Here is a 14,370-nt window from a genome sequence, read left to right on the forward strand (position 1 = left end):
CCCAAATTCCACAAAATCACCAATATACCCTCAAGTAACTGGTGTACCTAGCTGTAACCTCATGCCCGCATACCCGTACACACGCCTACATCAACATATATATATATATATATATATATCGATTCGTGTGTCTACGACTATGGCAAATTGCAGATGCATGGGTGTCCGGTGGTATGCTTGAAGGAAAAAGAAGAAGCACCGGGACTCAGGACGCGCGGATGACCCAGAGCAGGCGGGAGACTCACCGAAACAAAGGAGAGTTCCCGTCACGAGGAGGAAGGACAAAATCACCCACTGGCTCCACGGCGCTCGCCGATCTGTGAAGAAGAGGCGAGAAAAATGCGAAACCAGATTACGAGAACAGGCTTAAAGCGCAACCCGCTCACGCCCACATCACACACCAGCTCCTCGTCAACACTTTCTCGCGACGTCGATTGATACCTGTCGAACTCGCTATCTAGATGAGTACCTCCTGCTATGCACTAGAAGTGCGCATTCTGCGTGAAAACAATAGCTACAGAACTTTCCACATGCTACGACTGTGTGCTGAGTCAGATATAGAGCTTTCGTCTTTGATCCATCTAGGCATATATATATATATATATATGTATATGTACACATGTATATATCTGTGCATATGTGTACACATAGGTGTGGAGGTATATTGGCTGAGAGGCGACTGCTTCTCGACGTACTGATGCAGTGTGTCGAGACGTCCGCAGGCGGTTCGGACTCCCGCTTCCCATCTAGGGGCCCGCAGAAGGAGAAGAAGGAGTCGACACAGAGTTTCGGCGTGCACTCGGTACAGCCTTTGTCGGCAGGCACCAGAACCTGGACACGCGCAGAAAGAGCGTAGGCGAAGCCGAAAAACGGAGACAGAGTGGGGCTCTTGAGAGAGACAGACCAAGTTGAGAAAGCTGTCGTCATTGAAGCGTCGGAAAGGGGTGGACGCAAAAGCGTAGAGGTAACGTTGCTTGTTTGGAACTGCGTGGGACTTCAGTTTTTCCCCGTGTTGGAAGGTACCGGGAGAAACCGTGCATTTTCGATTGAAGGACGTTCGAGGGGACTGGAAGAATATCTTGAAGAACGACGAGGATAAGACGCACCGGGGCTACGCGCAAGCAGGGATGCATGCCAGAGGAGCACGCGAAAGGACACAGCGCGTGCGGAAACGCGTTTTGCACACACCTGGAGCGGCGCACCCGACGCGCGGTCGCAGAGACATCGACAGAGATTGGCTGCGGACAAAGAGACACCCGAAACAAGCGAGACCGGGACAGATGAGCCTTCGCGCGAACGCGAGAGGAACGCCGGAGAGAAAGCTTCAAACAGGAAAGAGTGGAGAGTGCGGGGCCAGGCGCGCAGCAATGGGGCCGGCAGTCGAGGATCGTCGCTTTCGCCTCAAGGGGGAGAAGGCGACAAGAGGCAGACGCGGAGAGGCCGAAGAAGCGAGACATGGGAAAACGGAGCAAAGATGAGGACGGCCCAGTGCAGGCAGGCGGGAGACGCGGAGTGCAGAGGAATGTGCGCTTTCAAGGCAGGAAAAAAACTTTTTTCAAGGGAAAGGCCGGAGAAGCGCGCACCTTCGCGTTCAGTCGGAGAAGAGAAAACCTGCGTCGCAGACGGTTCTGGGGTCGCGTGGACAGCGAGAGCGAGATGCCGAAGAGACAACAGAAAAAGAGAGGCAGAGACAACGCGGAGAGAACGAGGGCGGAGGCGGATCCTGTCTCTTGAGAGGAACTTGCGAGGCGAAGACAGGGGAGTATGAGACGGACCGCCCGCGGAGAGACGGTCACGGCAAGAGAGGCGAGACGAGCTAGAAGAAGACGAAGAGGGAGAAACAGCAGACGGCGAAGAAGACGAAGCGAGAGACGAGAGCGAAGAATACGGAGAAGGCGAAGAACGAAGAGAGGAAGCAGAAGATGAAGAAGAACAAGGAGAGGAAGACGACAGTGAAGAAGAACTCGGAGACAGAGGAGAGTGAGAGGAAGCATACGGAGATGAGGCAGTCAACTGAGAGAGTAGAGTGCCGGCAGAGCTGGCGGCGGGAGGAAAGGAAGAACACAGACACGGAGAGAAGACAGGAGCAGAACGCGAGGCAGTGGACGAACAGAAAGTGGCGGATGACGGAGAGCGACGAGGCGCCCCGTCGTCGCTGGCCCGTGACCGCCGGGTCGGCGCAGAGAGTCCCATGCTGACCTCGAAAAGAGAAGAGAAACAAAGAAGAGAGGGGACAGGACACACAGAAAAGGAAGAACGGAGTTGAGGCCCAAAAAAGGCCCAAGGCGGGAAAAAGTCGAAACGCAGCTCTGTTGGGTCGGGAGACAGACGGAGAGACACCGCAAAAACGGGAGGACAGAGAAAGAAAGAGAAAGAGAGTTAAAGAAGAAAGAGAAGGAAGAAAAAAAACGAGGAAGTGAAAGAAGAAAGAGAAAGAAGAAAGAGAAGGAAGAAAGAGAAGGAAGAGGACGATATCGAACGCGATTGAGACAAACCGGTAACGAAGAACCTGGTAACGCCGGCCAACAGAGAGGCAGAGAGGAGTCTGGAAGAGAGAGGCACGAACGGAGAGAGATAGCAAACAACTCATGCATATATATATATATATATATGGAGCTTGGCCTGAGATAGTGGAAATAGGAGACGCAGAGAGAGGAGGGGAAAGAAAGGGAGCCGATCGAGAGCGGAACGCGTAGAATAGTGTGCGTGAAGAGGGCCGACGACACGCGTAGGAAACTGACAAACCAAATTGAAAAGACGCAGGAAGCAGATTGCCGTTCTTCCTGTTTCTGAGTTCCTGGAAACTGGTGTCTTCCACTCTTTTCTTCTTTGCTTGACAGGCTGCCTGCATATCCTCTCGCGCCTTCTTGTCGCTGTTTGTCTTGTCGCTTTGCGCGCCGGAAAAAAGCCGTGGCGAGCAGCACACGCATGCAAAGAAACGCGGGAACGCTCGCGAGGAACATCGCGAGATTTTAAAGACACCTGTGTTTTTTCATCTTGCAACCCGGAAACGCTGCTTCATTTCTCGCCAGTGTTTGCGAGCCCTTCTTTTTCTCCCTTCTTTTCCACCATAGTGCATGCACCCTGTATCTCGAACCGTTCGTTCCCGGTCTTATTGCTCGATAGACTGCAGAATTCGTAGCTGTCTGTATATACACATCTATATATATCTATATATTGTGTGCATGTGCATGGAGAGAGAACGGGGAGAAAAAAGTGCAGAGTTTCGTGGCGATGTTAATAAAAAACACACACCAACTCCTGCTAGCGACAGAGGACAGGCAGGCGGATCGGCAGACGACACTTCGGGCGCGAGTGTCGCGGCCGCAAACGGGGCGAAGAGAAGAGCTCGGCTCGAAGCCCCCAGAGAAGCGTCTGAGAACACAGAGCAGGAAGGCTCAATTGATGTGAAAATTCCCTCAGCAAGCGTCTCCCCTCGCTCTGCGTCTGTTCCCCAGCGAGTTATGGCAGCTGCCGCGTGGTGGGACGGCAGAGAGGAAGAGAGAGATGGAGCGGCCGCGAGGAGAGGGCTCGAGGAGCCTTTGCGCGAATGCACGTGGAGCGACGGGGAAGGAAAAGGTGCCGCGGAAGGCGAAGAGCGAGAGAAAGATGAGACAAGACACACAGAGGGCGAGAGAGATCTCGACGCTGTCGACGGCCCGCAGCCTGCTCGGGGCGCGTGGTTTCTCAGGAATTTTTCTTTGCGGCGTCGCCTCGGACTGATCCCCGGAGCAAGCAGCGACGCAGGAAACGAAGCTCACCAACTCAGTTACCCGTTCTCTTCTTCTTTCTCTTCTTCTCTCTCTTCTTCCCACTCTTCGCAGAGGCCCCGGGGGGTTGCGGTCCGACCCGGCTCCGCGTCTCCGCGGTCTTTGCACGCCCGTTCCGAGGTGAAACGCGCGGCTCTTCTCGCGCCTTTCGCTTCGCTTCGACGGCAACTGGTGCCTGCCGCTCTCTTGCGACTCGAGACGCGCCGAAACCGTCTAGACGGGAACAGAGAAGAAGAAAAAAGCCGAGGGAGCGAGAGACGACCCGCGAGAGAAGGGAGAGACGAGGAAGGAGAAGACAGAGAGAGGCGGGAAGAGCCCGGTGGCAACGCACAGGAGCCAGCATGTTTGCGGAGCGCTGAAGGCGGGCGTACGGTGGGTCGGTCTCCCTCTCTGGAGAGTGTTTCGGCGTCTGCTCGTCCGGAGGTAGAATTCGGGAGACGAGTGGAGGGAAGCGAAAGAAGAGGGGAGGCGGAAGAATGCGGTCTCGTGTGTCTCGCTTCTTCGCCGTCTGAGAGGAAGGGCGAGCAGCCGCGTGGTGACGCGAAGGTAGCAGGAAGCGCAGGGAGGGCGAGCGGCGAAGGCGACCGGCGAAGCAGCGGCGAGAGAGAAGAGGAGTTGCAGGGAACCCAAATGAAGGTCGAGGAACAGCGGGAGGCTCTGGAAGTCGCGGAGGCAGCGCTCAAACTGGCCAGAGAAAGAATTCGGAACCTGGAGCGAGACAATGCTTCTCTGCGGACTCGCAGGTATTACGTTCTTTCTCTCCATTCGACACACAAGGAGGGCGGACGCAGAGCGAACAAACGGGAAAGAGGGAACCCTATTCCTCAGCCGGGGCACGCAGGCGCTGCGTCAAGGCTCTCTCCAATGCAGCGTGTGCGAGGTCCGAGCAACGAACAAGAGGAGGAAGAGAGAGGAGCAGAAGAGAGAGAAAGCGACGACGAGGGGCGAGAGGCAGACGCCGAGGGAGAGGAGTGTAGACAGGCAGGCAGGTCAGGGAGACGGGCGGATGCATTAGAACAGAAGCTTCGACTTTATCAGCGACAACTGCTGTTTATATCTCAGGAAAACCAACGCCTGCGGGATGTTTTGGCGGAAACCCGCACACAACAGCGACGCGCGAAAGCCGAAGAGAGACGAAAGGAGAAGGCGTCGATCGCCGAGGTTCCTGATGTGTGCACCTACGTTGTGAGTCGTCCACAGTTCGAGCTCTAGGAGCGGCACAGGGCGAAGTGGACACTCCCGGGCCCCGCGGAGAAGACGCGCTTGAGTAATAACAAGGAAAAAAGGAACAAAGGAGAGAGGGATAACGACAAGAATGAGAACGCAGGACGAGGAGAGGAGAAAGAGAGAAGATGCTCCAGAGAGAGATACAACAAAAATAGAACAGGAACACACGACGTCCCGGACAGATTTTAGGCGCAAATTTGCATATATATATATATGTATATGTATATATATCTATGTATATATTTATACATATAAGCATCTATAAGAGTCTGATCGCCTATCCGTAAATGCGAATATATATGCTTGCTCGAAAACTGTTGAAGGGAGTTCTGTGTCTTAGCGCGCGACGATGCTGAGACGTCTTTCTTGTTAAAATTCAACGTCGACTTTCAAAATAGAAGCCTGCTTACGCTCATCCGTTTCGGTCTCTACAGAGGAGAGATGCGATTCACGCGCTTCAGGTCACATCATTCCTACCAACTGTCTCGACCAAATATATATATATATATATATATATATATATATATATAAAGTCGATTGTGTCAGGGGTTTGTAGGATTCTCGCAAGATATACACGTGCTTTTATATTTGAAGATATTCAAGGTTGGCGGCTGTGGAGCCCGGGAGAAGAAGGGAGAAGGGCGACTGTCCTGCGCAGGGCGCCAGCTGTCTCCTGAGACCGGAGGTCGAAGCATCAGCAGGCAGAGAGTGCGATTTTAGGAAGCTCTCCTCTCGGGAGTTTTGACGTGCCTCGAACGATAGAGCCTCTGCCTTCGGCATGGTGTTTAAACTAACTCACAGCCCAGCCCTGTATGATTCAACTCAAACACTGGCGCTTTCGGTAATCTGTACCTCCCACTCTAAAATGGTGAGTAGGCACGAACGTGGCAAACTGCGGTGGGCCCTTCGCAGCAACAGAACAAACGTGAAAAGATGTGCGTCGGGAAGGTCACGAAAAACAGGGGCGCACAGACACCTGAAATACAGCCAGCAGTTGCTGTCTTTTCAGTGAAGCCTCCAAAATCCGGCTTCGTGCGCGACAGCCCCGAGGGCTCTCCTCTCCGTGCCTACTACTTCGCGTTCGCCTCGTTGCTCTGAGGACAAAAGCGAGTTTCCCCTCACACATGACATGCCTCCTGCCTGTCGGCTTGCCTTCGCACCCGCTTCGGGTTGTCCCCGTTTCCTGCTTGTGGGTCGGATTTTTCCGAAAAATCTTTGGCAGACACTGAAGGCTGTCAGCCGGTGTCCGACCTGACCTAACCGCGCGATTCCTCTCTCTACTCTTTCTCCTCGTGTTCTTTTCATCTCTGGAAGTGCATGAAACTGGAAACCGTGTCGAAGGCGCGAGCGGCGGAGTCCCAGTCTCGCGTTTGGATTTCAAAGACCAAAAACGCCGGGGGAAGCGGCGTGGTCTTGCCCATCGCGCACCGAAGGGCGCGTCGGCATGTAGCCGCTACCCGGCGCGAGAGGCGTTGCAGACAAGGCACCTGCGACCAGTTTACGGTTGCGTCACGCCTCCTTTTTCCTGGAGGATTCCGCGCATTTTGTGACGCAGTCCCGCCACGGCCGTCCTCCTCTCCCAGCGCTTCCGCGGCGAACGGGGCTTTCCGGATGTCTACGGAGGCGAGGAGACCGCCGTCGCCAGGAGTCCTATTGGGAGTTTTCTTTCGCGCCTTTCCCAACAGAGAGGAAACAAACGACCGGAAACATGCGCCGAGACACTTGCGGGCCTTCCGGACCCAAGCGACAAGCTCGCCATTCAGCCCTGAGACACATCGCGTACGGGCTGGCCGCTCCTCAGTCTCCCCGTCGCTCGCGCCTTCAGCTGCCACGTGTCCTCGCCCCTTTTCTAAACGGTCGAGCACAGGCAGGAAGCCGAGGCCAGCCTCGTCGCTCTCTTGTTCGTGTTCCGCTGCCCGACGGTTTTTCTTTGTTCGCGTCTGGGAGGTCCGTACATCCCCTTCTCCCCTCGCGTCGCTGGAGCTGTCCTGACGCCTGCGAGATTTCTTTCCATTCTCCACGTCTGTGTTCTGCGCTTTCGCATTGCCGCCAGGCGCGAGCGCTCGCTCCTCGTCGTCGCTCTGCGTGGAGTTGCCCTCAAGGCTGTCCCCTTCCCGTCGGCGCGTGCCGGGGGGAGGAGCTCGCCCCTCCGGCGTTGAGAACGTCTGCTTTGCGCGTGGGTGGCGCCCGCCGGACTCAACCCAGGCCGTCGCGTACCTTCCCAGTTCCGCCTCTGTTGCATTCTTTCTGGGCGCCTCTTTCGGCAGCTGCGACGCGTTCGCTGGCGACCTATCCCGTCGCGTTTCTCCGCCTGCCTTCCCAGCTTGCTTCGCCTCTCGGAGACTCCCTCCCCCCCCACCGGCCTTCCCTGTGGAGCCTGTGGCCGCAGCAGCCACGGCTGCCAGAGCGACGTCGCGCTCTTTTCCGTCTCCCTGGTTCCCCCCTACGTTTTTCACTTGGCCTCGGAGGGTTTTTCCCCCGCCAATCTCGTCCACTTCGCGCCGCCCTTTCCAGCGGCCTGGGCGTGCCTTGACGACTGCCTCTGCGATGCCTTCCCGGACTCCAGCCTCCTGCGTGTACATACAGTAGGCCTTTCGCGGGTCTTTCATCGCTTGGGCGGGGAGATTCAACGCGTTGCGAACTTTCACGCGCAACAGAAACAGCGGAACCGACCCCTCGACGTGCCCCAAGGCCCCGAGGTTCCCGAGAGCTCGAAAGAACACACTGGTGCGACGGTCGGCCCCGGGATCGGCGCGACCGTCCCCGGGATCGGCGCGACCGTACCCGGGAAAAGGCGAGACGGACCGAGGGCGGACCTGGGACGGAAGGAAGGCGCCGTTGTAGCGAGCGCTGTCACGAGTCCCGCGGCTGACTCCTTTCTCCTTCACAGGACTGTCCGGAGACGTCCGGCTGCTCGGCCGAGGCTTCCACGGGCCTGGGCGGTCGTCGCCGCCTTGACTGGACCCGGCCGAAACAGAGACAGCGTCGGAGGGCGAGGGACGGGATGCGTCTCTACCACGTCGGACGGAGCACCAAATGGACGTGAACCAGGACGAGAAAAGGCGGAGGAGAGGAGCTCTCTTCTGGGCCTTCGTGGCGTCTTCCGGGGCAAGTGCGAAACGCGTTCTCTCCTTAGGGATGCCGATGGCGGCGCCGTAGCCCCCGCCGCCTGGCCCCATTCGGGAGGCCGCTGCGAGCGCGTTCATGAACTGTTGCGGCACCATCACGTGGACACCCGCCACATCTTTCCGTCTGCATACCCATTTGACGTTCCCGTCTTTTGCGTAGAAAAGGAGATCTGGTGTCGCCACAATGTAGTCTTTTCGCGAGGTGTATTTTAGGCGTTTGCCGGCGTCGCGTGAGGCCGCCGGTAAGCGAGCAAGCTTCCGCATCGCTCTGTCCCGCTCGTCGGCCTCGCTTTCCAGTCGCCGTTCCTCGGTCCTTCGTTCAGGAGCCTCAGCCTCTGCTGCGCCAAAATCACCGGCGGCCTTCCAGCCGGTCAACGGCCACGCGCTCGCCTTCGCGAGCCTCGCCGGCGAACGTGCGTCCGCGGCCTCCCCTCGTCCGCGCTGTCTCCGCGCTTCAGCTTCCCGTCCGTCGAGAAGTGGGCTGTCGGTCGGCAGAGGACAGGCAAAGACCACTGGCTGCAAGCGCGCACGCGTCTTGGAAGAGATGCCTTTCTGCTGCACGTCGCTGGCCTGCGAGACGTGGAAATGGAAAGGCTGGGAGGCGAAGCTGTCAGTGAAGGCGCGAGGCGGGCGAATCGACGCAGTGTGTGGGGGCCTCTGAAGCGCCACGCGGAGCCCGGCGGTGAGCGCGTGGAGCAGGAGAAGCAGGGCGCCCAGAGCCCCAAAGACGAGCGACGAGAGGCCGTAGAGGAGGCCGAGGAAGAAGGATATCCACGCCTCTCGGGGCGTTCGTCTTTCGTCGCCTTCGGCCCCGTCGGACGGCAGACCGGCGCCTGGCTGCCCACGGGGTCGCTGGCGGGCGGTCCACTGAGTGGGGTAGAAAAAGAGAGAGAAAAGCGAGGAAAGAAAAAGCTGAAAGAAAACCACGACGCCGCGAAGCGCGCCCTCAGCTAGCGAATCGGGACACTCGAGAGTTGGACGGGAGACCCGAGTCTCCGCGGGCCACAGGCCCAGGAGGTCGTCTCCGTCCACGAGGCGGAGAGCCTCGAAGAGCTGGAAGACGCCTGCGAAGATCGAGCTCAACCCGTCAAGCACGTCGGCGAGCAAACCGCGAGAGAGGCGCAAAAATACTCCCCACAGGCTCAGTCTGTGTGTGTCGCCGCCGGGCACGGCCCGCTCTGAGGAAACGCGAGAACGCACCCGCAAAGGAAAAAGAGACAGAAAAGCCGCTAGGTGCACAGGGAGAGGGCGGAAGCACGCGCGCAGACAGGAAGATGAAGAGATGCAGAGACACAGAAAAGCAGGCAGGAGGGCGATCCTGCCACGCAGTTTAGGCCTCATATGTCACGGCACCGAATTGCCGTGTCCCGTCTTCGACGTGGAATCGGTCGAAAACCAAAACCGGCTCTACAAGCGGGGAGAGCAGCAGACCACCAACACCCGTCTGACCAGCAGACCTGATATATACATTACGTTTAGAGATATGTGTACCTGTGAATGTCTACATATATATATATATATATATATATATATGCGTTTGGGTGTCTGTGAACGTGCCGTGAGAACCCAGAGGCCGCGAGTTTCCCTTTCCTGTTCGGCCAGCGGGTCTCCACTGCTCGGATTCGAGTGCGCGTACTGTGGATGAGATCGAGGAAGAGAGCCCGCGTTCCGGCCGAAACATTGGAAAGGACGTTGAGAGGATTTCCGAGGACGTCAATGGAGGCGACGACTTTGTGGGCTTGGCGGATGCCTTGCTGTATGTACACCGTGCTCAGTTGTTCGAGGAACTGCTCCATCGTGTTGAAGACGGATTGCTGGATGACCAGTCGGAATTTAACTGGGAAGTTGGTGATATCTGTCACAGTTCCCGCCACCAGTTGCAGCTGGCGAAGAAACATCACCTCGCGGTCTGCCTGGAGTCTCCTCTTGTGGAGTCGGGGAGCTCGTGCAGAGACCAGAATCTGGATCGGCCTCACGCAGAAGGTTTGGATGTAAAAAGGCTTTCTCGAAAACGTCTGCGAAGCGAGCGAACCGGGCGGGTCGGGGCAGGCGCGAAAGCGAAGGAATCCGTCAGAGCGAGGGTCTCCGAGAGCCGCTTGGCGGATGGCCGAGACGCTTCGAGAATGGAGAGAGCGGAAATACAGGTTTCGCCACTGGAGAAATCTGCGAAGAACATCACCGCAGACCTCTCTCCCTCGTGCCGTTGGCTCATACAAACACACAAACACACATTGCGAGAGGCACGTGCAGATCATGAATGTAACCTCGACGATTTGCCTATGTGCCTATCTGTCGATAGCTATCCACCCATCTAGAGACTTATACACCTATTGATCTCTCTCTCTCTCTCTCTATATATATATATATATATATATATGTAGGTAAAGCGAAGGGCACTAGGACCGGGTACAGAGCCTGGGCGGTGTCGCTATACATCCGTCTGCCTCTTTGCACCTTTTGTCGCTTCGGTTGTCTCCTTCGGATTTCGGGCCCTACCTAAGGAGGTAGCGTACGAGTTCGAAGGTGGTGTCGATTTCGATGTGTAGCGAGACCGGAGCCAGCGCGCAGTCAAAGTACTGGAGCAGCGTTGCCTCGTCGGTCCACTTCCCGCCCAATTGGACTCGGAAAAACAGATTTTTCTCGTCAGTTTCGTCCTGGCCGTGCGCCAGCAGGAAGGGGCGAACGGTCGCTGAAACCAGGGACGCCGCCTTCGCCGTGGAAATGAGGCCCTCGCCAGGAACAAAGCCGCGCTTGTCCTCAGCCCCCCAGTGACGGAGTTTCTCTTCTGGAGTCGCGAGGCGAACGATGGTGGAGCTGTACGCGCCAGCAACGTTGTTGTCAATTTGCAGGTTCCGGATCGCGAGGCGGTAGTCCATGTGGGTCTCCTCGCGCCGGCCTTCGTCTTGCATCCCCGCTCCCACCCCGACCAATGACGAGGCAGGCATGCGCCTCGCAGTCGCCTCCACCCCGGAGAGAGCGACGTAGGCGAGCTCTTGGGGGAGCGCGTCAACCAGTGAGAGGCCCAGGCCGTCGAGAGCAAAGGAGAAAAGAATTTGGAAATCCGACAACTTCGGAAATGGCCGAGGCGAGGCAGGATTAAGTTGTCCTGGCGGAAGCGCGCCGTCGCGTCGTGTCCTCTCGTCGTAGGGACGCTCGTCTTCACTGTCGCCTTGTTCTTCCTCGTCCCCGCCCCATCGCGCAGCAAACCGCCGCATCCGGGTTCGCCCCGTCCGCATTCGGTCCCGAATCAACCGACCCCTTGGCCATTTCTGCGTCGCGCCTGGGATGGCGATTGATGGCGAGGACACCTGGGATTCTCCGACACATTCCTCTTGCACCAGGCGGTCTTGAGCGCTCCGCCGGCGTCCAAGCGAACGCACTGGAGACTTGGGGTGTGCTGCGCGCCTACGCCGAACCAGCGGTCGTGCCTGTTGACGTGCCTCCGTGCTCCTCCGCCGCCGCGAGTTGCGGCTTCCTTGAGCTTCTCGTTGACCGTCGGAAGTGGAGAAAGAAGAAGACGATAAAGGAGAAGTCGATCGCAGAAGACCGGCCTCCGAGGGTTGTTTCCTCCGCAGCGCAACGCGAAGAAAATGGGCAAAACGTCTTCCTCTGCGTCGGCTCTCCACCGAGCTATGATCAACGAGTCCCGTACCTGTCATGGCAGGTGAGAGAGGCGCCGAGGGGCTGCAGTTCTGCTCGGGGATCGCCGGAGCAGAACAAGAAGAAAAAAACGAAGAACTCGAACTCAACTCCCCCTTCGCACTTCGCCCACAGCGAGGCGTCTCCCTCGCATCGCCTTCCATCTCTCCAACATGTGAAAAAAGGCCTCCGAAACCGAAACCGTCTCCAGGGCGGCAGTCACCTTCCAAAGTCGCCCCAGGGTGTTTCAGCCTTTCCGGCAACTCACACGTCCCAGGCGGGGATCCGACGTTGGAACCACAGCTCGCGTCGTTTCTCAAAAAGCTGGGCCGCTTAAGGGGACAGGTTGAAAGATCGTCTAGAGAAACAAAGGGAGGCGACTCGGCGTTTTCCGCCTGTCCATCCGGTTCGTTTCTCACTGCGTTCTCTCGTGCTTTTTTCAACGCGTCATCGTCTGCATCTCCAGAGACCTTGCGCCCTGTTTTTTCGCTGCCTCTGTCGCTTTCGACTCCGGGGCGGTGGGGCTGTCGGGACGAACTGACGTGCGCGAGCGGCCGGGTGTCTCCCGACGCCTCAAAGCGGGAGATCTCAGGCAGCGCAGCTTTGTTCTCTCCTCGTTCGAGGGCGGCGCCTGGCCTCCGTGGGGCCCGCCACCGGTTGAAACGGAACCGCGCTGCTCGTGAAAGGTTCTCGTTTTCCACGTTCCTGCCTCGGCAGCCGACTGCGCTGGAGGAGCGGGGCCGTCGACCCTCTCGATGATTCTTCTCGTCGCTTCGGTCGCTCACGGGAAGCGCGTCGCGGGAGCTTCCATATATGTGGTTGCCCTCACACGATGTGCTTCGCGTGAGCGGTTTCCTTGACCGAAAGGTCGCGTCCTTTCCTTCATCCCCCTCGCCAGACGTTTCTGCGGTTCTCTTGCTTTCCTCCTCGCCGCCCGGAGCCTCTTCGTCTCCCTCCCCTCTATCGCAACGCTGGCCGTGAGGCGAAAGATGGCTGTCCTGTGCACAAGCACGCCCCGGGGCTTTCCTCTCTCGTTCGCCTTGTCCGTCGCCTCTCTCGCCTTGCTCGGTATCGCCATCGCTGCTTCCTCTGCAGGCATCGCTGTCTCTTCTTTTTCGTTTTCGCCCGCTGTCGCCTCCTGCGGCCTGCTCACCCTTCCCCCTTCTCTCTGCTGCGGTGTTCCTCCCAACAGAGACGTCTCCGTCTCGACGAAGCGTCCGTCTCGAGGCCGCTTCCGGGCGGCGTGGTCGAGCCTGTCTGCCCGACCCGAGTCTCCTCTTGAAACTCTGGGCGAGTTGCCGCCTTCTCCCGTTTCTCTCCTCCACTGCTGCGTCCCCTTGTCCGTGTCTCTGTGTCGCCAAGCGAGCGGGAAAGTCGCCGCCTGTTTTCCCTCGCCCCTGCGAGGTTTCCAGTCGCGCTCTGAAGACGAGCGCGGGAGTCGCAAGTTGCAGGGAGCTGCGCGCCTCCCATCGCGAGGCGAAGTCGGTCAAAACGACGACGCGGCGCCCGCGGGCCACCTGCGTGGTGAGAAAGAGACAGTCTCTTCCGCCACTCAAAGGCAAGGGCGGATGCGCTTTCACTCGCCCAATGTCGCAGGTGCAATGCACTTGCTGGCCTCCTGCGTCGATCACGGTGAAGCGCAGCTTGCGTCCACTCCGCGTCGGGTCTTGCCAGGCGTATTCCACTTGCGCGCCGGGATAAAGCAACTCGCTCCGGTCGCGACTCGCCCCGGTCCCCAGGGCGCGGCGGGAGGTTCCGAGCACCTGGCTAAAGTAGACAAGCCTGCGCGAGGCATTGATCAGCAAAAACTCGCTTTTCGTCGGCCGTTCAAAACAGACGAACATCGCAGCCCGCTCCACAGCTCGGACGTCCACTTGAACAATCGTGTAGGTCCGGCGGACCGCGCGTGAGGGGGAAGACGCCAGCGCGTCTCTCGGCACCCAACGCGTCGGGGCGCTGAGGAGACGCTGCGGGTCCCTCGCCGCAGACAGAGAGGCCGCTGGACAGACCACGCGCATCTGCTGCGATGACACTGCACTGAGACGAACCTCAGAAGACCAGATATGTCGAAGACGCGCAGGTGGAGCCGGGCGCCCGAGACTCGCGCCTCTCGATGGCAAATCCAGTGGAGGGGAAGGAGAGGACGCCTCGGAGGCGGCGTTCAAGCATGGAACCCTCGAAGGGCCAGAGCTGACAGGCAAGCTGGAACCGCTGCAAAAGAGAAATGCAAGCGCACACAGACAGGGAACGCGGAGGCGTGGGCGACGTCGGGGAGCACAGAAACAAAACAAAGTGCGCAGTAGATGTTTAGCTACTCACAAGAAACTCAAGGTTCCATGGGCGCCAGACCAAGGTCGCCCGTCGAGCAGGACGGGGAGGAATCTCGTGAAAAACGGAAACGTTTCAAGAGCTGGGCATGAACGTGGGGCCGCACGAGTAGCCCAGGGGTGCATCGCCTCTTTTGAGTCTTCTGGGGCAGTGCGTAGGTCGTGAGGGACACACAGGCGCCACCATTCGAAAGCCCCAAGTGGCTGTAGAGTCGCACGTGAAGAGAAAGGAGCTAAGCTCGCCAAAGCGTGTAGTCACCAAAACATCCGAGTGGATCT

General features: G+C 58.2%; 2 protein-coding genes across 2 annotated transcripts in view; one reads left to right on the forward strand and one right to left on the reverse strand.

Moving 5' to 3' along the window:
* Window positions 1-3,464: 3,464 nt before the first annotated feature.
* NCLIV_059870 (conserved hypothetical protein) lies at window positions 3,465-4,982 on the forward strand (the record flags this gene model as incomplete). The annotated part of the gene is made up of 1 exon (XM_003885541.1): window positions 3,465-4,982. The coding sequence occupies one exon, from the start codon at window positions 3,465-3,467 to the stop codon at window positions 4,980-4,982; it is 1,518 nt and encodes a 505-aa protein (XP_003885590.1).
* Window positions 4,983-6,298: 1,316 nt separating this feature from the next.
* NCLIV_059880 (conserved hypothetical protein) overlaps window positions 6,299-14,370 on the reverse strand; it is a gene marked incomplete at both ends in the record, with an annotated part of 39,439 nt that continues 31,367 nt past the window's right edge. The window contains 3 exons of the mRNA XM_003885542.1: window positions 6,299-9,303; window positions 9,762-10,240; window positions 10,622-13,975. Coding sequence (XP_003885591.1) covers window positions 6,299-9,303; window positions 9,762-10,240; window positions 10,622-13,975 — 6,838 coding nt within the window. The remainder of the gene's footprint in view (window positions 9,304-9,761; window positions 10,241-10,621; window positions 13,976-14,370) is intronic.

The sequence above is a fragment of the Neospora caninum genome, chromosome XI (genome assembly GCF_000208865.1).
Source record: "Neospora caninum Liverpool complete genome, chromosome XI".
Lineage (NCBI taxonomy): Eukaryota > Apicomplexa > Conoidasida > Eucoccidiorida > Sarcocystidae > Neospora > Neospora caninum.